The sequence below is a fragment of the Athene noctua genome, chromosome 19 (genome assembly GCF_965140245.1).
Source record: "Athene noctua chromosome 19, bAthNoc1.hap1.1, whole genome shotgun sequence".
NCBI classification, from domain to species: Eukaryota; Metazoa; Chordata; class Aves; order Strigiformes; family Strigidae; genus Athene; species Athene noctua.
Window position 1 is genome coordinate 9,489,543 of NC_134055.1, and position 22,778 is coordinate 9,512,320.

Sequence of the window (22,778 nt, forward strand, 5' to 3'; positions counted from 1 at the left end):
ACTGAGAGACACAAGAAATGAAAAATCATCTGGATTGAAAATACTTTGCTAGTATACCTCTAACGTCATCTATCAGGCACTGAAAGGTCTAGCCCTGACAAAACATGGACAGCAGTTCGCAGCACAGTGCACTAACATATCGTGCAGGTGGTTATTCCAACCCCACCACCTGGACAGCTTCTCTTCTGGGCTAAGAAGACTACTAAAAGAACAGATAGATCTAGTAAGTGGGCAAAGCCCAGCTTTAAACAGGCTGGTATCTGTGTGTATCATTACCTTTGTTTTATAAAAGAAATGAGCTTGAAGATTTGGAAAGACATTTTTGCAAGGAACAAGTCACATGGAATTCACTAGCTCTAGAAACCTGTAGATGGGATCTTAAGCTTGCTGTCCCTGTGGGCAGCACACAACCCTTCCCTCCCCCTTATTTCACTAACTTGTGTAGGTGGCATCATGGGCTGGTGTCCTATGAAACTGGGTATGCAGAACTCACTACTGCATGGATTCCCTCAGAGTCTGAAAGCAACCTCCCCCAGTTACACAAGCCTGTGTCTCCTCTCACCCTCCCATAAGACATCGATTCTAAAAGATTGAAGTCCTTGAGAAAGAGCTTCTGGCAACTGTCTCTACCACACCCTGACCTAAAAATCCCTGAAGAACTGTATGACATTCAGACACAAGACTTATTTCTTAAAAACTGGCTGTCCTCATAGTGCAGATCAGCTCCAGACATAGGTCAAGTCTGCAGGAAATGCCTCAAACGTTTCAGGAACTGACACCATCTGAACATCCAGCTTGCAGATTAAATTCCAATTAGACTCTACGCTCTACAGCCTTCTTGGAAGAAAAATGATAAACTGAGCATGCAGTCAGAGCAAAGCTAGACAGCAGCTACATTAGCAGTTTAAACAAGCTGGCCCTTTCTGCCTTGGTGCAAACCTTGTTCATCCATGTTGTCTTGAATACTGACAAAAAAATCAGAGCTTCTTAGGCTATGTTTTAAAGAGCAGCTTTCTGTTCACCTACATTCTCCATACAGTATCTCGATCCAAACCACAAATAAGATCCTGGTCTTCTGCAGTGTTGTTACCGAAACATGCAGTATTAAGAGTCTGAGCAGGTGAAGGTCCTAGAAAACCTTACAGCAGTTTTAAAAGCCCCCAGTGACACAAAGAAGTGTGTGTCTCTACTTTCTCAGAATTACAACTGTACTTTGGAGCTACCGGAAGACAACACAGCACACAATCAGCAACACTTACCGGGAAGCGCTTGAAGAGATCATGAAACATGGAGCTTGTAAGGGCACTGTTCCGTTTAGTCAAGAATTGTGTCAGTGCTTGCTGATATATTACAGTCACCCTCTTCATGTCCAAACAACCTGTGCTCAAAAGCTATAGGGGAAAAAGCAGAACAAAAAAATTTCCAGTGAAACACGAGGATGAATCACTAGCAGTGAAGTCATTTCTACTAGAGCACAGAAATTTTTCCAATAACTAGATATTTTTCCATAGCTTAGACGATACAGGCCTACAAGGTACAACACAGAAGCATGAAGAAACAACAAAGTGGGCCCCAAAGATGCTCCCCAAGTACCGACAGCCATATGACCACCTTAGGGAAGGGCAGCCCAGCTTGCTAGTAAGACTGCCTACCCCACAGGTAGCGCAGTGTGGTGTGGGGGCTGTACTTCTAGGGTTGTGCTGGGCATGTCTAACACAGGTTCACAGAGCACTCGGAGGCCACCCCGCAGCAGCTGCACTGTGCACGTGGTGTCCTCAGCTGTAGAGCGATCTGAATCGGTAGATAGGTAGATCTGAAATCTGTACATATGCACTAAGCAGCTATATCCAGGACTTCCAGGTACCCAGCAGACGAGCCCTAGCTCTGATCAGGGATCCAGCCATCCCAGACCTGTGTAACTGCTCTAATATCCCCCTCTCGTGGGGAACAAGAAACCCAGACTCACAGCAACCAGCTGAGACCTGCACAGGACAGACGGATCTAAAACAACACAGGGGTGAATGAAGAGTGAAGTGCAGAGCATCGTATCCTGACATTCCTGACTGTTCTCATACTGACAGGGAAGAACAGCTCTTTGGAAGAAAGAAAAATTAAGGCCCAGGAGATCAAAGCTGTGATCTTCACAACAGTGGATGAGCCTGTTGCAAACCTCTGCTCGCACAATTCTTCCATGGCCCCACAGCAAGTTAAAGCCATGTTCATCTTGTGTCCCATTCTCAGGTTGAACTCCCAGGGCTACAAACACAGGCTAGCATGGAACAAGGGAGATGGATCCTGAAATATGTGACCCCAGTTTCCTGGTGAAGTGTCTATACTTAACACTTGACGTACACACCTGCAGGGAAAAAAATTCATTCCTCCTCCCATGCAGATGCTTACTGTAAAAAATTTCTTCTGTAGTAACAGGCTTTTCCATAAATTTGGCCACTGCATCATAGGGTCTGCCCTAGTTGTGCTTTGCTGTTTACTGTGATTACACACACAAAGCACTGCTCACTGGAAACACACCACACATTTGTCTATGGATCCCCACTGCAAAAACTTTCCGACCTCAACATAATGTCGGCACCAACAGCTGATATCACACAAACTGAACTGTGTCGCTTCCCTCAAACTAGCAACTCACTTCAGCTGCTGGCTGTGTCCTTGGGTGGTGAAGACCACAGCCCTGCTCTGGCAGGAGTAGCAGCTCTCCCTGTGAAGCTGCACAAGGATGCTGTGAAGCACGCCTCAACGTCAAGTATGTTGTTTATATTCCCCACAGATCTCCCACTTTGTTTTTCTTTCCAAAAAGGCCCAGCACAGAACAAGAGCTGCTTGGATTAACGCTCATTCTCTCACTAAGCCTTAAAAACACTGGCTATCTTTTCAGTCGCTAATAATATCTCAGTGTTTGTAATTTCCATGCCCTCCCTTGTCACGAGGTGGCCCTGTTTATTTTCCTCCCCCATAAAATGTCAACAGGATTAAGGCACTAATTCCTGCTCACAATCTGAGATAATCAGAGACAAGTACCAGGCTAGCTGGTGCAACACTACTTGCTGGGTTTCTAGTGGAGGTGACTGGTCTGGGATGCCCAATATAAAGAGTCACCAAATGCAGAGACCTGTGAAACGCAGCACGGACAGCAGTGAACCAGACAGTAAAGCTCTCCAAGTAATAGACACAGGTAGCACAACCAGATGAAGAGTCTCCCTGCAAACAGCTACCACCAAAATCAGAGCTGTTCCACACTCTCCTCACCCCAAGACAACTCAGCCCAAACCTCACAGAAACGGGAGTTCACTCTCATCCACCACTGTCCTATACCTCCCTGCTCCTCAGCACCCTCCAAGAAAAGAACTTGAGTGACTGCCAAGAGATTAATGGAAAAAACAACAAATCAGCCAGGACAGCAGCACAAATATACGTCAGACTTAGGCAATTAAGTTAGACCCACTGTACATCAGCAGCCCCCAGTGGCTATGAGCAAGGAGGCACTGCAAAGGCAGGAGGGTAAGGGCCAGGAGGGGATGGGGAATGTGACAGCTTTACAGAAAAGAAATCTTGTATCTGCAGGCAGCAGAAACAGCAAGACTGAATAAGCAAGGCCCACTCAGTGAAATGGGGTCATGCAATTTACTGGCACAAAACACAGCCTCAAGAGCAGCCTGCTGTCTTACCTGACAAGCCTGCGGGATGGTGTTGCTCTGTTTCTCGGGCAGAAGGGGAGGAGTTGATGACTTATCGGACGTGTTTCCTCTCAACACTTTGAGCAGGTATAATGAGGCACTAAAAAAGAAAAGGAAAAGGGGAGAACACAGCAATTACCACAGTGTCACAGTACCACTGCAAAGCCACCTGAGGGCAGAGGTCAAGTGATGCAGGCAGCTTATTCTGTACCAAGTGGGGTTTTAAGCAGTCCGAGAGGGCCCCTTCTCTCAGTCTAACCCACTCTTGCCAGACCTAAAGATAAAAATAAATCTTATGACACTGCATCAGTTTGTTACCTGTCACTGCAGCCAGATATCCCCACTATCAGCCTGGTTTCCTCATGCTTTTGACTAGCCCTGCTTGAGGACTTCTGCATTTGCCCAGGATTTCCAAGCCTGAACAGCCCAGCCAGCACTGCAGCACAGCTCGCTCAGCCCAGGCTGCCCTGTGCCTCGAGAACATGGGCACGTCAGCTGAGAGAGCATGCAGACAGTCTGCTGCCTCTGAGAAATGCTGTATTAACTGGGCACAGCTCCACTCAGGGCTGCCACTGCCAGGAAGCTCTCAGGGATCCACATGGCACACAGAGCCAGGAGGTACCACGGTTCCTGCACAGGCACAAGCCAGGTGTGCTGCAGAGCCAACATCACCCGAGGGCACTGGGGTGGCCATGCAACATGGTACCCACTGCATACACACTGGTGTCGAGAAATCCCAGAGAGCACAAAAGTGCTCCTGAAACAACCTGCAAGTCACAAGAGAGTCTACTGGTAAATGGCACTCCATTTACACCAGGAAACAACAAGATTGCTCATGTTTCCTAAGAGATATATGGATTATCCTAATTCACCTGTAATCAGCAAAGGAGTGAATACTGGTACGTACAGTCAGGACTCATAATCATTACTGTACTCATTGTGCTATTGTGGAAACAGTAGACCACTGTATTTACACAATGATCACTGCAGACTGACTATAAATTACACACAATTCATTACTCCTGGATGAAGTCTCCAGGAAGTGCTTCCCATCACTATCAGCAAAGCTGTACCAGACCCTTTCTGCATCACAGAGCCCACAGGAAATGATCACCAAAAAATGGACATCTGTTTGAAAATGCTTCAGACTGCCAGGATGACTGAGTAGTCCTCATGTAAAACATAGATGATGGTATCTAGCCTTCAACAAATCTCTCACTTCTCTGATCTGTTTTAACATGCAACATTACACCTGCTTACAGAGCAACCCACAGCACCGAGTGGAGACGCTCCTTTTTAACGCTCACCTGAAATAATAAAGAGCCACTGAAGAGACAGTGTGCTTGCAGGCTTTTGTCACAAGCCTCTCCACGAAAGCGTGCAAATCTTCTTGCAGGGCATCTACTCTCTTGCAGTACTGCTTAGTTCGGCACAATGAGTTCCTGAAAGAGCATTAAAAACAAACCCAAAGCCATTACCTATGGAGAACTCTGGGAAACATTGCTATGAACCCTCATCACTGGGCTCAGGGCAACACAAACGGCGCTAGCTGTGGGCAGTAAAAGAGGCAGTCATTACTGGGGCAAGAAGGGTGAGGTGACTTACTAGTCTTTGCCTTCAAGCACCTATTCAGGCACCAGAGTCAACTTTCCTCCAGAGCTCCCACAGAAGACTGGCTGCCTCAAACCCTGCTACTGCAGAACAGCTTCTCCACAGGAGGTAGAAGGCAGCACTGAAAATGCTTTAGAGCAGCACTGAGAATGCCAGAGAGTGGTGTACAGAGGACACATCATGTCACACTAGATATGTCTGCATCTAGCCTGTATCGTGTCTCGCTTCTGGCCACGAACAGAGAAAATTTGCACTCGGTCTCAGCAGTAACTTGTTGGGAGTTTCATTCCAGCCACAGCAGCAACTGTCAGCCTAGGGAGTTGTGGCATGTCTGACTCAGAGATCAGAGCCTGTGGAGCCATTCAGTGACAAGGCACCAGGCCTGCAACACCAATAGTTGTTCTGAAGGTTTCCATCTGCAGACAGGTTTGACACTTGGAGGCCCTTAGACTAGAAAACCCAGATCCTAATTTCTTTCCTTCAGGTTATGACTAAGCACTGGGTGCATGTGTGGTGCTGGTAAACTAATTCTACATAATCTATAAGCAAAGCAATTGTCTTCGATCTTAGAAAGACCAACTTCTGGGATTCAACCAACACCTCCGGTATCTATCAAAAGCCACTGCCTATTATCTGGAGGACTAAGGACACTTACTTGAAGATATTGGCTGTTTTCTGGAGAAAGTCAACCTCCTGCTTGTCAGAGTCTGAGCTCATGCACTGTTCAATCACCCGAAGCAGGGGCTCAATAACATCAAACACCAAGGGATTCTCTGACTGCTTATTCAGGAATGCTTCAATCAAATCCAGCACCTGCAAACACAGTTACTGATGTGAGAAGTAATGCTGACAGGAAAACATGATGGATCTACCCAGAGCAGCTCCTTCAGACTGGAGTGGGCTACACAGCAGCTGGAGAGGGCTGAATAAAACTATTTGCAGCTGAGGTCTGTACACCTTCTGCTATCATTTGTACTGCTAGGGCACAAGAAACTGAAAATTAAAAATCTGAAACTGAAGATTAAAGGCTGTCTGTTAGCTTCAGCCTATTTTGTGCAGTGACAGCAGTTATGAGAATCACTGCCAGACCTGCAGTCACTGTAACTTGGCACACCTCTCTGTTAGCAACGTTGACTGATAGCTCTCACCCCTGCAGGCACCCCTTGACTTCCAGACAGCACGTTAGCATAAAATCAGCCTCTTACAGCACACCATCAGAATGAAAATGCAGTAAAGCCAATGGCTTGCTATAACATTCAACCTTCATCTTGGCTAATCTGACACCAGACTTTTCTGTAAGTGCGCAGCTGGAGCTGTCCCTGGATGCTCCAATATCCTCGACAGTCCACGCTGACACCAGGTGCCTGAATTCAGTATTACAGTCACAAATAACCAGGGGGCATTAGCCATAATCCTCCTGATTTCCTTAGCGTAACAAGCCAAAAAAAAAAAGCTTATGTTGTAAAATTAACAGAGTGATTTTATGCATGTCACATGAAGGCTTGTCCAGTTTACAAAAACTGAGAGGCACCTACCTTTGTGTAGGTGTGGGGAAGAATCTAATGAACTGAATCATTCAGATCAGCAAACGGAAGCCACAGTTCACTTTTTGATAGCACAGTCGTGCTTTTCATTTAGAAGGAGGCATGTGAAGCCCCCAGTCACTGATCACTATCTTGCTGTGCCAGGTGCTGTACAAAGCCAGAACAATCCAGTCCCAACCTCAAGGAGCTTATGACATACATGAATGTTCAAGCTGTTTAGTGTTAAGTAGCTCATGGCATGCAGTAGGCTACAACTAATGTGCTAGTAAGCCAGAGGTCTTCACACCAAACACTTCTATCTCACCTTAATCTTGAAATCCCTCCGCAGGATCTTCTCTTTCCGCATCCTGTCTTTCTCATCCTTCTTTGCCTGGATCCGTTTCTGCTGCTCTGCAAAAAGGGCTGAGATGTTCTTGTCAAGAGCCATCATGGCCTCATCATCCAGCTCTTCATCACTCTTGTCTCCTCCCTTTTCAGAATGCAAAAATGTATCATTTTATGTACTTCAGAAAGACAGTGGGGAGGGAACCACAGCCAAGAGCAGACTCACAATCACAGTAGGGACACAGATTCCTCTAGACCCAGAACATCACCACAGGGAGGGAAAACAGATGCTCAGATCAGTGAGAAATCTAGCTCATATTTCCTATCAGGTAATCCTGACTGCACAGTACTAACATGTGGAGCTATAGGACTGGGAAAAAGAAGCTGAGGTTTTGACACTGTGCTGTTGCTCCTTCAATGAAGAGGCTGATGTTACCATGTCTGCAGCCTTTACAGGGATCATTAAACCACACTGCAGCACTGCTACAAGAAGTCTCCAGAGCAGCCTACAGGGAACACACTCCTCCACACAGGCCAGACAATGCAGGCACCACGTAACAGTATCTCAGTGCTTTTGTTCACATCAATCTTATTTATTACAGGCAGGAATACAAGTTATCAGGCTAGACTGGACAAGCAGAAGCACTCAAGACACACTAACAATAAAAGATCAAGCGACTTATTCCCACGGCTTGCTTTGAAGATCCTGACCTCCTGCTTCAAACACCTTACAAAGATGACTGCCAGGGTTATCACTGCATGGGCTCAGACAGGATGCGGACATTAGATAATCTTTCACCACCCCAAACCTCCTGGTATCTGTAGCTAGGTAGGCAATGAAAACATACCAATGTATTCCCTGCCTGGAGAACATTCATCAGCTGACTGCGAAAATCTTCATCAACTTCTTCATTCTTTTCATCATCTCCGCTATCATTCTCTTCCTCAGTGTCACCTTCATCTGAGGAGTCCTCACTTCCTTCCTCGTCCTGAGGAAGAAAAGATTATCTCCTGACTCCACCCTTCTTCAAACCCCACTCAATCCTCAGGTGCTCAGAAATAAACACTCAAGCCTCCCCTCACCCCACTGCCTCACTTCCAGACCTCAGATTCAAGACACCCCAGATAATGAGGTACCAGGTCTTCACAAGACCTAAAAGCACGACATAATACAGACTTCTCTGTCATATTAAATGAGTATCAAAAAGCTTCCACGGAATATCTGAAATAACAGCCCCCATATGACACTCCTTCCTTTCTGCTCATGCTTGTAATGCTTTGTGTCTGGAATCTCTGCAGTTCTTAAAGCCAGAGATGTTGAACTCAGACGGCTGTGCATCACAGCAATGATTCAGTCTGTGGCTGCCAAAGAGAGGCCTGCACTAGTTTCAGGACACAGTCATTTGTTCTCTCCAATCTATTCAAACAGCCAGACCTACACCAGCATCTTCCTTCAAGGCCAAGAGACTAACAAACGTGCACTTTCAACAAGCTATTTGTGTGTCGCGTTTTTAAAATAAATCTGAATAGAGCAACTGCCGTTTTACTCAAGACAGAAAAATGCAATTATGTCTATTACCACAGATCGGGAGAAACATTATTTTTAAACAGTGAAAAGTCTGAAGAATATTTGTCACTGGCTATGACACATCAGTTACCGTGTCCCGTGCAGATTTGATCCTTTTGTCTGATTCTTCCATCACAACAACAGCACTTTCTTCATTTTGCTCTTGGTATGGGTCAAGAACCTGCAAAAAAGAGGGACTTGTGTTTTTCCAGTGTTTTGTTTTGATCCATTTCTTAAGTACAACAGACAGGAATTTTGGCACAGTAAGCCAGTTGAATAATGAATATAAGTAAGGGTATTCAACTTTCTGGCTTATAATATCATGTTTGTCAACATGCTAAGTTCTCTCTATAAGGAATAAAAAAGGTGGAGAAAACTGAAGCGGTTGGTGACATCACACATTTTGATTTGTTACAAATGAAGTATTAGATTCATCATATAAGTACCTGACAGCTCATCTTTGCAATCCACATATTATTCTCAGAAGGCACCACCTTACCCAGTGGCATGACCAATTCAGATTTTCAGTGTCACTTACTTTTAGCACCTCTATGTTTAGCCTTTCTAGAAAAAAGAAGTTGTTACCGTGTATACTCACCTGTAAAATCTACCAGCTATATAAAGTGACCCAGGAATTTCTTCAGCCTAAACTACCCAAGAATACAACTTAAAGTTCGCAGATCTCAGGCTCTTGTTAAAAAAACAACCAAACAAAAAAACAAAAATAGAGACACGCTTGTGTATCTGTTAGGGACAAGACAGACAAACAGTGCAATATCCTACTAGTGCCACACTTACATCCAGAATCAGCTGCAAGCCCCTTTTGGTCAGGTTAGGGCATATCCGCACAAACACGCTCTTGGAAATCCGACGTATGAGTAGACTGGGCTGGGCAAGGAGGGAGAGAAGGATTTCCACCATCACCTCAACCCATCCTGGCTCTGCACTGTCTGCACATGAACAAATAAACAGTGACAAGAAGGGGCAAAACCACGGCACTGGCGCATCAAAAACAGACTGCAGAAAAATTCACCAAGGAAAAGAAGATAGTCCTTCTAGCTGACTATCAGAAGTACTCACTCAGCAGCACAGACCAGAAATAATCAGGTGCGAAGCTAAAGATTGTAGCGGTGTCGGAAGGTTACTAACCGCAGGGAGAAACATGCCTGAAAGTGTCTTCAGGCCACTGCAAAGCCTTACCAGGTGACGAACCTACTATTCATTAAATTATTACTTAGATTAACAGTTCTGCAAAGCATGTGACACCTACATGGCCACATTAAAGTCATCAGCAGCCAGTCAGGAAAAGTATCATCATTTTATAGTGTTTCCAATGAAACCAGGAGTCACAGCAGCCCATGAAAAGTGCTGACATTTGCAACTAGTCCATTAATCCAAAAGTTTGGGAATCCTGATCTACACACAACCAAGTCACCATAGAATTACAGCTTTTATTGTCACAGTACCCTCAAGTTTACACTAATTTAAGGCGAACAAAAAGACTAGAGTTAGTAAGGAAGTCAAAAGACCAAACCAGGTTCTCCCCTGGTCAAGTACCAACCTAGCTCCACAGGCTGTAAATGAGGACCAGCCTAAATCAGCAAACAGGCTGTATCTACACACAGGACATGTTGAGTTTGCCCAGAACTTGAGCTCTGAAAGCACTAAGTTTCAAGCCCGCCAGCTGCTAGGAGAGCCCAGAGCTCTGCCCGGGAAGATACCACCACTTCAGTCAAGCTCTTGGCCGGAACAGGACTCAAAATGAGTGAACTCCCTTGGACACTGCTCAGGTGAGCAGTGGCCAGCTCTGAAGCTCACCTATCCTGTATGAGGCACACAGGAACACAATCCACTGAGGATGTGGATAGAGAGATGGAGCAAGAGATTTAGAAAGACACGGGAAGAGAATGAAGGGGAGGGGATTCTCCTGGAGAAAACTGCATCAAGCCAGAACCAATGCAGCCAGAATGCTTCGCTAACGCAGAACTGCCATCTTCTGGCTTTTGACAGACCCTTAACAACCCCACTCCCTTTCCTTCTGTAGGAAGGACTCACCAGTCTTTTTCTTCTTAGGTTCTTTGCTGAATGCCCTCTCCGTGCAGTTCAGGAGGTCACTCAGAACATCCATCGTTTCAGACTGATTCTGTTTGATCACAAGCAGAGTAAACACCCTGAATTTCCCACTACCAAGAGCAACAGAAGGAACATACCCTGAATCTAAGGACCACTCTAAATAGGTACAGAAATTAGAATCCGCTGCTACAACCCCTTTGCAGAAGAAAATACAAAACTAAGTAAAAGTTGCTCCACTCAATGCTCAGGCCAAGCTTTGCCCCTGTTAAGTCCCTGTCTACAGTCAGTGTAAGAATCACAGTTTATTAGCTGCCAGTTGCCCATTTTCAGAAGCCAGAAGCTGTGAAAGAGTGGATCTCTGAACACACAGAAACTCTCCAGCTCAGTGTCAGCCATCAGCCCAGCTATCAACCCATTTTACACTACTCAAATACACTTCATAGGTCTTACCTTGAAAAGATGAATGGCCATTAAAAGCAGAAGTTGCTGGAAAGCAATGACTTTGGCACTGTCTGATTTATTTTCCTTCTTCTGCAGACTCTTCACAGACTGAAGTGTTCTGAAGAAAGGAACCCTTCTGAGTCTTTTACAATTACAACAGCGAGTCCTCTCTTATGATCAGACTAAAAACATGGCCAAATCTACAGTCCCACTTTCTGCATTTAATGTTTAATTTATTGAAGTTGGACATACGTCTAGAACACAATCTTAACCCAACAACAGTATCTCACCCTGTGTGGCTTATAAAAAACTGTGCAGTTGGGCAGGCTGGATTCCTAATACTATAGCTGATGCATAGACCTTTATGGAAAAACAAGCTCAGAGAAGAGCACCAAAAAAGACACTGAGAAGCTAGTACAGGCATTTTTAGGAGAAAAGATTACCAGAGTTACAACCATGTTTGGGAGAGGGACTATGAGTAAAAAGATAAAAGGACATGGCCACCACAGTTAACACACAAAAGGAGCAGAGTGATGAGAAACAGGGAGGCATCCTGAAACCCAGCCACAGGCATACAGGATACTCAAAGGGAAGAAACAGAACTGCCACTGCCTGTGAAATGGCTCTGCTACAGCAGCCAGAACAGCAGGAGGAGGAGGAAAGAGTAGAATCTCTCGTTTACTGGCCCAAAGAGAGACTCAGACTAGGAATTTTCCACCTTCCTCACAACACCAACCCTGCACCCGGCTTCCCAAGCCTCTCACCTCTCCCAGGCATCCCTCTGTCCCTTGGTAAAAGGCTTCACAGGTCTGACATGCTCACTGGAGAGCAGCTTGTTAGCATACTCAACAAGGAGAAAGATCCACAGCTTCCCATCTGCAGTCACACCGTGGATGTGCTTCTCCCTCAAGGCTGCAGCCTTTGCTGTATCCCCCAAAACAGTCAAGGTGTTTAAAGTCTGAAGTAACCTGCAGAAAAACAGCCAGCGTGTTACTGCCAGAGGAACCAGATGGCTTTCTCATGCTTTCAAAACGGCCACCAGTAGAGCACTTTCACCCCAGAGCTCTGGTCACTCACTGCATCCCAGATTCAAAGAGCTTAAGTTCCAACCCATGCACGTCTCCAAGCACAGCAATGTACAGCTTGTTGTCTTGGTGCCCCCAAGGACACTGACTGTTATCCTTGATAGTTTCCCATTCTGTGTCCCACCATGCCCTCTGCTTTCCCTATACTGAGGTACACAAAGCTGGAGCACCAGCTTTGGCAATTACCTAGAAGCAGCTATAATTACTAACTCCCCATCCCTTAGCACAGGGAGGATACAGAGCCATCAGCAGCTCACGTGCAGAGCAGACAGAAAGCCAACAGCAACCTGCACAACTCCACCACCCCTCTCTTGGCTTCTTCCACTTGTAGCTTGCAGCAGAGGCAATGGAAATCTTATGAGAAAAAGCAGTCCAAGTTCAACTCTACACCTACCTTCATGATCACACACATACTCAGCAGGTTTGACATGTAAAACCATGGTTTTATTGGACAAAAATTAAGGATCTTTGGGAAATTCATCTAGGATCTCCTTAAAAAAAGCCATTCCCTGGTCCTGGAGTCAAACAAATGCTCTCATAGCAGCTCACAACACCAAACCTCTCGTTCTGGCATTCACAGGCTGATCTTATCCTCAGGAAAACAAAATAAATTTCCAATCTTAAAGCATGCAAGCAAAATCCTTACCCAAAGAAGTAGTTTTCTGCCACTGAATGAGCCTCTTCATCTATGGGCTTGGATGGAAGGACATTTGCCTCACGTATTTGGGAAGTCTTTCTCTTAGTCTCAAAGAAAGCATGGAATAAGCAAAACCTAGAATGGACAAAAACAAGAACAAAATTCAGAGCCACCTTGGTCACAACAAAGCAAAACCAGCCCATGCATGCAAACCAAATAACGCCACATATTCATCAATTTTTATTCAAGATTGTCCGAGGACTGAAAAGAGTCACTACTTACAATAAGACCCTTTCCTCAGGGTAGACAGGGTAAAAAAAGAGAGAAGGATGATCAGGATTTCACAGAAGTGAAATGCCAACGCTTGAGGCCACACAATACAATACTCAGACTGTCAGATTTGGGTCATATTCTCCAATATTTACAGATAAATATTAAGATCTGATGCAAAGATTACAAGTAGTATCTTCAAGCAGTCTAGGTAACCAGGAACCTAAAATTTACTGAAAACAAATGGGACTAAGGTGATTTTAAGTGCCTGAACTACTTATGACACGAGTTTCTCCAAGTCTGCAGAAGGTATTTTGAAACCAGAACCTGCTCACCTAAGCAATTTATGTTATGGAGTATTTCCACTACTGGATTTACCTACTGTCATGGGGACAGCTTGTCTGGAACATTGCTACAGAGCTAAACAGAATTATTTCAAGCATGTGTGGCATTAAATCTTTCAATCACTCTCACCTGGAAATGTCCATCACAAGGCTCTCTTCTTTTTTCGCTGCACTTTCAACGATGTTAGCAAGTCGGTGGATGATCCATTTTCTTAATCGAACAATCTTATGTTGTGCTCTTTCAATAAGGAAATGGAGACAATCACTAGTCTGAACACTACCCCAAAATAAACACAACCCACGCAATCCACTGCAGCAAGAAGTGACTTCCAGATATTTAAGTTTTACACTAAAGATGGCAAAGTCACACAGTAAGAAAGCAACAGGCACATAAGAAGAGATACCAATCTTCCCATGTTTGCTTTTTTACTATCCAACAGCCAGTCTATCTACCCCACTACTAAAAAGCACTTCAAAAATCAGAGCAGTCAGGAGAGCACAAGTAACACACAGACATGCTGTTTTAACAGCTTACATCATCTTTGGAAGAGGCCCCCGCAGGTAACCCAGTGCCCACAGCACCAAGCTGCGGGTATTCAGCAAGCAGCAGCACCAAGGAGAACAGAACTTTCTCTTGGGAAGTTTTCCTAGCTAGAAATTGCTACAAATGCCCATCAAGGATATAAGTATTTACAGGCTACTCTTGAGACATGGAAGTGGGTGCTCTGGTGTGGGCCAAAGAGACAAGAGCACTAAGGCCAGTTTAACAGTCAGATAAAAGGGATGCATAATTCCTATGAAGACCTCACAGTCTGTAGGGGGAAAAGAAGCCACTGGACATTTTTGCCAAAGCAGCTGTCAAGGCCAGAAAAACAAGAGAAAAGGCTTCTTTGGAGACCCAGTCTGATTTGGTCAAGCTGGCTGGTTCTCACCGTGTTTGCTCCTATTTGCAGAATTTAATTTGGTCCCAGCAAAAGAACCAGATGCTGGGGCTAAACCTTCTGGGACAGAGGAAATAGAACAGGCAACAATCATCAACTCATGGCAAGAGAACCAGCAAACATCAGCTGTCCAGACCAGACTTCACACAGGTAGCTACCCTAACCACAGGACAGAAAGAGGAAGGTGCATCACCTATACACTCACATGTTCACATTTCCCTGGTTCTGTTTTTGTCGGTTACTTGAGAAGTCTAAACAACAGTCAAAGTCCGGCCTGAGGAACATGTCTTTGAGCCAGTCAATGTAATTTTGCAATGCCACTGGCTGCAGGTGTTTGACTACCCTGGAAGAGCTGGACAACACTGGATAGCCTTGATTGGTGAGAGTAGAGAAGCCAATCATCACTGCCAGCTGCCTCTCCGGGTCATCACAGCTGCTCAGAAATTCATCTATATATCCTTCCATCTCTGGAGCAAACTTAAATCGATCTGGAAGCTGAAAAACACAGTCAAACAAGCAGTTAGGAACCTCGCACTGAGCCCAAGTGTCTTTGTATGTACAAATCACTTTACAGATTCGACTGCAGTAAGTAAATTAAAATCATGTGCCTCAACGTTTGCCACATGGCATCCAGTAGGTCATCAACCTCAACTCATGGTCTTCCTCAGGCAGGAGCAACCACAGAATCCAGCCATGTACCAACTTCAACACTTTGATTTGCACCTTCCTAAAGTCACACTTCAGCGGGCTGGACCACACACTGGCAGTGCAGCTGAGCTCCTAGGCTGATCAGCTCTGATTCTGGGTGGAAGTCCAGGGTGTTCCTCACATCATCTGCCTTAGACTTCCCCTCACTTTGGAAACTCTCCACAACAATTCCGGTCTTGTCTAGCAGCCCTGGAGCCTGCTGAACTACAGTGGGTAGAACAAATCCTCCTCCTCTCCCTGGTGTCTCTGAAGCGCTGAGGCATAATATAAACATCCCTACATGGAATCTCACACAGGACACAACTCAGCACACTCAGGCTTCCACTGCTGAACTCAGTACCTGTGCACCAGTATGAAAACAGGAAGAAAAACTCCAGGAGAGACTGCTGTAAGTAGGCTAATAACTCACAACAGGGTTTCATCAATCATCTCTCAACAAAAGCAAATCAAGTACATCCGCTCCCCTGGTGAAAAAAAGCGGATTCAGGAAGATAACTGTCAGTAAATACCAGACTCAAGCTTTGTCTAGTTCCATCTCCAACAACAAGAAGAATCCCATAAGGAAGTACAAGATAACGCTATTTGCTTCCCAAAACAAACAACCCATGTCAAGTTACAAAACCAAATAAACCCACAAAACCAACAAATTCAAACTACGATCTTTTCTACTTCCTCATCATCAACAATATCAGGGGTTTCTTTCCATTTAGTCAATCATTGTCTTCAGTGGATTTGTATGTTTCAGGCAGGAATCAAAATAATAAATTTATTGAGGAACATGGAAGAACACAGCATAATTAACTGTGCAACAAGCATAAAAATCAAGGAATAAGAAAAACAACTGAGTCAGTGGATAAGCCCTGGAGAAAGTTGATCCATATAGGGGGGAACCATGGTAAGCATTATTTTCACAGCAAACCCACAGATCTATTGCTGCTTTGATACCAGAACAGAAAGACTGAAAAGTCCTACCCCTCCCAAAAAAGAGCAATGATTTTTGGGCCCCCATGAGGAGGCTTCAGATTATGTTACCACAACAAGCCAAGCCAAAGCCTGTTTTCATGTCTCATTCTTCCTTCCTTTACTGCAGGGCTGTGGGGTTTGCTGGCTTCCCAGGAGGGAAGGAGAAAGAGGAGTTCCAAAATCCAATTCCTGAATAAAATTTGTGCTTAAACCTCGGATGTGTTTATTGAAACAAGCACCAGCATAGACAAAAGCATGAGTTGTCCCTTTTTGTCTTTGCCTTCAAATGTTCATGCAACACCCAGCACAACGACAGACAATAAGGAGCTTCTGGACACGCAAAATCAAAAGGTCTGTTAAAGGATGATGCACGACTTTGTCAAAATGCTGAGGGCTGCCCTTCCTTCACTTCCCCCATTGTTAGAGCTTTCTAAGCAACATCAGTGAAAGCAGGTGGGTCAGTGCTGAACAATTTCAGAACCCTTAAAATGTCTGAGTGAAAAATACACAAATAGCCAGTGATGATTAAACACTGAGTCTATACTCAGCCCACTGCAACCAGCAATCGTACAATAACCTTGCTTTTAGTAAGAGTCTGAGGTCTAAAATTACATAAACTTTTTATACAAGACAATGTGAAACTAGTAAGGGGGGCAGAGAGGACTTCTGCTCAGGACAGTCTTCAGTCCTGAGCACGAGTACTTTCAGAAGACCTACCTGAGTCGTTACCACGTGTTCTCCATAGTGCTGCATCACCTTCCCTTTGAAAACCATCTGTAGCTGATCCAGAGACAACAAGGGGAGAGCGCTGCCCAGCAACCGGTAGCACATGTAACTGGGTGGAAACAAAGATTCCCTCAGGTAGAGGCACAGCAGTAAAGCCACACACAAGGGTAAGATGGAGAATAAGTGGTGGGGCGAGCTACATGAACCACGCAGGAAGACAGAAGTCACAAATTCATGGATTGTGTGCTCATAAAGCTTACTGCCCAAAGCTTTTCTTCTAACATAGCTGTTAAGATCTCTCCCTGTAACAGGTCCTCTGCTGTCTAGAAATAGGCGAATCCTCACCCCCAGTTCCTTCCTCTGTCCACTTCCTGGATCTCTTCTCCCCAGATACTTATTTCCACAGTCCTAATAAAAACTTACTTAGTTTTTGATTACACTACTTAGTTTTGACAGCAATGTCAAATTTGGTCAGAATTGTCCAGTGGGCTCAGGAGTTATCAGATGGACAGCACTAGCCTCATTTCTGAAGGAAATCAGGCTAAAAAAGCAACACTGATGAACATATAAAGGGTATTTTCAGACTTACTCAAGCCAAGTAAAACAAGACTTAAACTGCTCAAGCTTCCTTTTCACTATGGTATTTGTGTAGTATGTTAATAAAACTTTTTGTGGGTGCACCTCTACAACTTTTAAATACTTGATCTAAGAAAGATTTAAACCTGGCCACAGAGTGACTTGCTATGGTCCAAATTAAATTACCCTCCCCCAAAATGCTCACAGATTTGTAATCTGGATTTTGCAGCACTTTTGCACAGTATGAGTCTCACCAGACAACTTAAATAACCCCAGTAAGATCCAGTACTTGGAGAAGGAGCTGAAACCACTACTGTTATGATGTCAGCCACAGCCATATCCTACGTAAGAACACAGACCATGTCAGAACCCAAACATATACAGGGATTTTAATTCAGTCCATCCCACGGTCCAGCAGTATTAGCCACACATTTCAGAGCTAGGGTTTGTCTACATGGGAGCTCTCCTTAAATTACACAAAGCCAAATGACTCTCCCTCTCAACCACTTAGAAAGAAAGGGACAGTACAGCTCCTCTGACAAGCCTTGTAGGAGCACGTTACAGATTTAGGACACCTTGATGCCCAGTGAGGTACATCACCTTTATGTGCTGTCCTAGTTAAATTTAACCCCAAATTCGTTTTACGTCACAATTCTAAGAAAAATCTTACTAACTCCTGGATTTAGATTCCCTATAATGTTTCTCATGAATACCTAAGGAATCAAAAGTAAGTGTTCTCATATTGTTCATGAGAAACCATATGCTCCATCCTAGCACAGGGCAGCAGCAGAAGGACTGGGGCAAGAAATAGAAGGATAATATAAAAAACAACAAACATATGTTAAAACAAACCTCACAGGTCCTGACTTCTCCTTCAATAGCCCATTCTCCACACCTTCTTCCCAGAACAGTTCAAAGGCACCTTCCTTCAGTGAAACTTGCAGCAAATCAAACACTACACCTGGCAGTTTCTTGTCCTTCTTCTCAGACTTGGCAGCACTTTGCAGAAGCTCTACAAGTCTAGAAGAAGAAAGAAAATAATGCACGAGATCTGGCCTGGAAGGGGATTGATAAAAGACCAAACTCATCCTGCTGAAGGACACAGAACATGCTCTGAGCACTGCAGGCTGTGCCTCTTGGGGGAAATGACAGAGCTCTAATGTAGGAACCTGTCTAACAGTCAGCACCTAACAACAGCATCTGCAGCAGCAAATACAGGCAGGTACCAGAATGAAAGCCACCATTTCTCTCACTGCTAGCCAAGAAACCGAGAATGTTGCATTTAACGCTTCTTATTTAAGAACCTACCTGGGAATATTTTCCTCATTTACAACAGTAGGTGAGCCAAACAGCTTCTTCAGATTTTTAGGTTTCAGAACACCAGGGAATTTCTGTATGCCCACAAGCAAAAGGTGCAGGTTCTCTGGAGATGTGAAGGCTGAAGCGAGGTCACTTTGCACAATGCCAAACAGAACCTCCTCAAACACGGATTCAGGAACCTAAACAGGAATGAAAGTGAAAGGGTATGAGAAACATTTGAGGGCATTTTCCTAAACTTGCTGTGTAGTATATTCAGATATCTGCATTTTACTAACACCTTGCAGTGCTTTGAAACTTTAGAAACAATCTTTAAGGTGACACAACCAAATACAAACCATGGATGTGTCTAGTACTGCCATACAGTCCCCAGGTGCTTAACCACATGGAGCAGGACAACATGTCACCAGACAGCAATTCTGGTCAACTGATTCCAGCTGCAGTTGTTCTCTTGCTGTCTGACTCCTCCTGTCTGTACAGCTGTGCAGCCCAGGGAGGAAGAAATGCTCTCCTATTAGTTTTTAATTATACTTCTCCAAAACAAGCTACTTGTTTCAATAGGATTTTCTGGTAAGCAACTGTGTTCAATGGTTTTAGAAAAAACTGGATCCAACATTTTCATCAATAAGACAAGCACAAAAACTGCTTTGTGTTTTTTAAAGATTGGATTCAAAATACATTTAAACCTAATATCAAGACTAAATGACAGAACAATTCCATATAAAACATTATTTAATTTTCATTTAACACTCTTAGTCTTCACATCTACAAATAATACCCACATAGAAGAAGGAAAAAAGCAAACTCTTCTTTTACTACATACTCAGTACGTAGTGCTTTATTCCATGTACCTACACCCTTTCACTCCCAACAGCCCAAAATTCAAACTCAGGCCCAGGCTTGGTGCATAAATAAGAAGGTTTGCTGTCCAGAATTTTCAGCATACTTCTAGTCAAAAGAGCAGAGGGTCTAACATACCATCCAAGCAAGTCAACAGGGAAAAAAAATAAAAGACTCTGGGTTTGTCCACGATGAAATCAGACTAAACTAAACCAGAGCATCCTTCCCAGAATAAAAGCATCTGCCCACAGACAATATTGGAAACAGCTCCCACTTTAAACTCACACGTCCACATCACCTCATTTAATTATCAACTATGAACAAATTAAGGAAAAAGCAGTCCCTGAAACCAAGCCCTCCCTCCTCCCACCCACCACACGCTATGGCTGTACCTCAGACATGATGTCAATAAGAGTTTTGCGAGGGAGATCTCTGAGGTGTGCTTGGTGATGTGCCAGCTGCTGGAGAAGCTGGATGCTCTCCAGCAGAGCTTTCTGGTCCTAGAAAGGAAAGGTAAAGCAGTATGAAAGATTAAGCTGAAGGCTCAGGTACAGGCTTACTTGTAATAAGAAACCTACACAACTGCTTCCTGATAGGTCACTCAGCTTTTCCCAAAATGTTGTTTTTTGGCTGTATACAGCAACAGATCCTGTCCTTCAAGGGGAGGCAGGAACCTCTTGTACTACCTGACATGGTTCCTATATTCTATTCAGGAACAGACATTTAAAAAACACAAAAAGTCCATGAATAAGACAAAAGAAATGAACTGAACTTGATACTTCAAGTCCCATCTCATCAACTAGCCAATGATACAGCCTTTCCTTCTAGATTGCCATTACAACTCAGACAGCCCTAGAACCAGTACTGACAAACAACATAACAGGAATGTTACCTTAATAAGCCGGCCAGATTGAAACAGAGCCATAACGCCAAAAAAATTTCCAAAAGCAGCATTTCTCACAAGTTTCTAAAAAGGAAAAAAAAAAAAAGAGGGTGGGTTAAAAGTAAACTTCACTGAGCAGTTACATTCCACGTTCACATGCAGTGCTCATCAGTGGAACAACATGGTCGGAAGATCTCACCTTGAACACCCTCCCATGTGAAGGTAACACACTGAAAAGAAACCTCCTGCACTAGGTCTAAGAACTGTCCTAGATTATCTTTCGATCACACAGATAAATCTCAGCTAAAACAGGGCCAGATGACAACGTCATCAACTTCCAACTTTCACAAATATTTCCGGTATTTCATTATAGCAATTTGCTTTAGCAAGAACCCCAAATCTAGAGCATCCATGTACCATGGCGTCAAAGAAAAAAAGAGTAGTTAATTTAAACGAGCTGTTAGCCAATGCTGCTATGAGCAAACTCACCTTCTTCACTTTCTCCAGATTGTGCTTTTCTTTTATCTGTTCCAGGACACTGTACAACGGAATTTCCTCAAAAGTCTGTAAAACCTGAGGAGATGGATGGAATAGCTCAGTTTGCAGTTTTTCCATTTGATAAGGTTTTATCAGGTTCAGCCAAAATAAGAGATGAACCATCGTTCAGCACAGCAGCAGATGTGCTGCTTTATCAGGCCAGAATAGAGACAGCGAGATCAGTAAAAGATGGGTCACAATAGGAACCAGTGCGGACACAAACATACCTGCTGATATTCCTTTTCTATTTTCCCCTGGACGTGACACAGGAGGATTAATAATGGGCACATTTTCCTGCAACAACTGCCTGGCCCTGTAACAGGAGCAACTACACTTCCCAGCATGGGCAAGGCCCTGATCCAAGTGGGAAGAACACACGCTCTTCTCCATTATCCACTTCTCAGGTGAGACGAGGTCAGATCCCACCCCTGGGACTCTTTGCCATGTTGCAGACCCAAACGACACCGGGAAAAAAAAAACACTCGGAAGCCTGTGATAAGGGGTGGCCTTTGCAGATCTCCCACCTAAACAGCCCAACGCCAGCAGCAAGCCGATTTTAAGAAGTCACCGTAGTTCTAAGCGCAGCATATTCGGCAGCCGGGCCAAGGTTCCCGAACTGGGGATGGATCCTGAAGCAGGAGAGGATTCGCGAGAGGGACGCTGGCCCAGCTCCCACCTCTCTAAGCTGCTGTTTCTAACGCAGACGAGCGCCATTGACAACCGCCCCGTTTCTCGGCGCCGGCTGCGGGAGCCCTCCCTGCCCCCCGCCCGCGGGAGCTGCCAGCGGGGAGCCCCCACGGCCCCCTCACAAGCGCCAGGCCGGGCCCCGCGCTGCTCCGGGACACACTGACCTGCGCCAGGGCCAGGCTGAAGCCCGGACGGGCGGCCTCGCGGGTGGCTCCCAGCCCTTCCACCAGACGCCGCAGCGTGTACTCCAGCTCCTCGGCCTGAAACACAGACTCAGCTGCGGCGGGGCTGCGGGACCCCGCCGCACGCCCGCGCCGCGCCCTGCCGCGCCTCTGCCCGCACAGACGCGCTGCCGAGCGGGAGCCGCGCCGGCCCGCTGCTGCCGCAGCCCCCACGGCCCCGCCGGCCCCGGCCTCACCTTCCCGCCGTCCCGCAGGTGCCGCAGGAGGCTCTCGGTGGCCGCCAGCCGCACCTCCTGCTCGGGCTTGGCGATGTCCCAGAAGAAGTCGAGGAAGGCGCGGCCCTGCCGCAGCACCCCGCGGGGGTCGGCCACCGCCACCGCGTCCGCGCCACCCCGGCCCTCCCGCCCCGCCATGGCTCCGCCGCCCCACGTGCGGCCGCCGCCGTCCTCCGCCCGCCCCGCCTCTTCCGGGGCAGCGGGGCCCGAGCGGGGACGGGCCCGTCAGCGCCGCCGGGCCGCGGCTCCCTGCTCCCCTCGGCGCCTCGCGCTCCCGGAGCCCCCGGCAAGGGCGGCGCCGGCAGAGCCGCGGCGGGGCAGCGCCCGGGCGCCGGCAGTTCCCGACAGGCAGTAGCGTAGACGGCCCCGGCGGGGCGGGCGCTGCAGACAGGCACCGCGAGCGGCAGCCCCGGCCCGCGCTCCGCCGTATATAAGCGGCGCGGGGTCCTGCGGGCGCGGTCCTGTCACGCTCGCACGGGGAGGAGGCTGAGGTGGCGATGGCGGATTTTGATCCCTATGACGATCGGGCCTACAGCAGCTTCGGCGGCGGCCGGG

At 45.9% G+C, this 22,778-nt stretch overlaps 1 protein-coding gene across 1 annotated transcript in view; it reads right to left on the minus strand.

Annotated features, from left to right (window-relative positions):
* MYBBP1A (MYB binding protein 1a) overlaps window positions 1-22,775 on the minus strand; it is a 64,519-nt gene extending 41,744 nt beyond the window's left edge. The window contains exons 1-22 of the mRNA XM_074922636.1: window positions 22,185-22,775; window positions 21,931-22,026; window positions 21,032-21,115; window positions 20,552-20,626; window positions 20,052-20,159; window positions 18,811-19,001; window positions 18,355-18,522; window positions 16,918-17,035; window positions 14,735-15,024; window positions 13,719-13,826; window positions 12,984-13,109; window positions 12,017-12,220; window positions 11,262-11,370; window positions 10,794-10,881; window positions 9,537-9,688; window positions 8,830-8,919; window positions 8,020-8,160; window positions 7,152-7,316; window positions 5,959-6,116; window positions 5,000-5,134; window positions 3,684-3,792; window positions 1,260-1,391 (exon numbers count right to left, since the gene is read on the minus strand). Of these exons, the coding sequence (XP_074778737.1) occupies window positions 1,260-1,391; window positions 3,684-3,792; window positions 5,000-5,134; window positions 5,959-6,116; window positions 7,152-7,316; window positions 8,020-8,160; window positions 8,830-8,919; window positions 9,537-9,688; window positions 10,794-10,881; window positions 11,262-11,370; window positions 12,017-12,220; window positions 12,984-13,109; window positions 13,719-13,826; window positions 14,735-15,024; window positions 16,918-17,035; window positions 18,355-18,522; window positions 18,811-19,001; window positions 20,052-20,159; window positions 20,552-20,626; window positions 21,032-21,115; window positions 21,931-22,026; window positions 22,185-22,361 (3,024 nt within the window). The 5' untranslated portion in view covers window positions 22,362-22,775. The remainder of the gene's footprint in view (window positions 1-1,259; window positions 1,392-3,683; window positions 3,793-4,999; window positions 5,135-5,958; window positions 6,117-7,151; window positions 7,317-8,019; window positions 8,161-8,829; window positions 8,920-9,536; window positions 9,689-10,793; window positions 10,882-11,261; window positions 11,371-12,016; window positions 12,221-12,983; window positions 13,110-13,718; window positions 13,827-14,734; window positions 15,025-16,917; window positions 17,036-18,354; window positions 18,523-18,810; window positions 19,002-20,051; window positions 20,160-20,551; window positions 20,627-21,031; window positions 21,116-21,930; window positions 22,027-22,184) is intronic.
* Window positions 22,776-22,778: the final 3 nt, after the last annotated feature.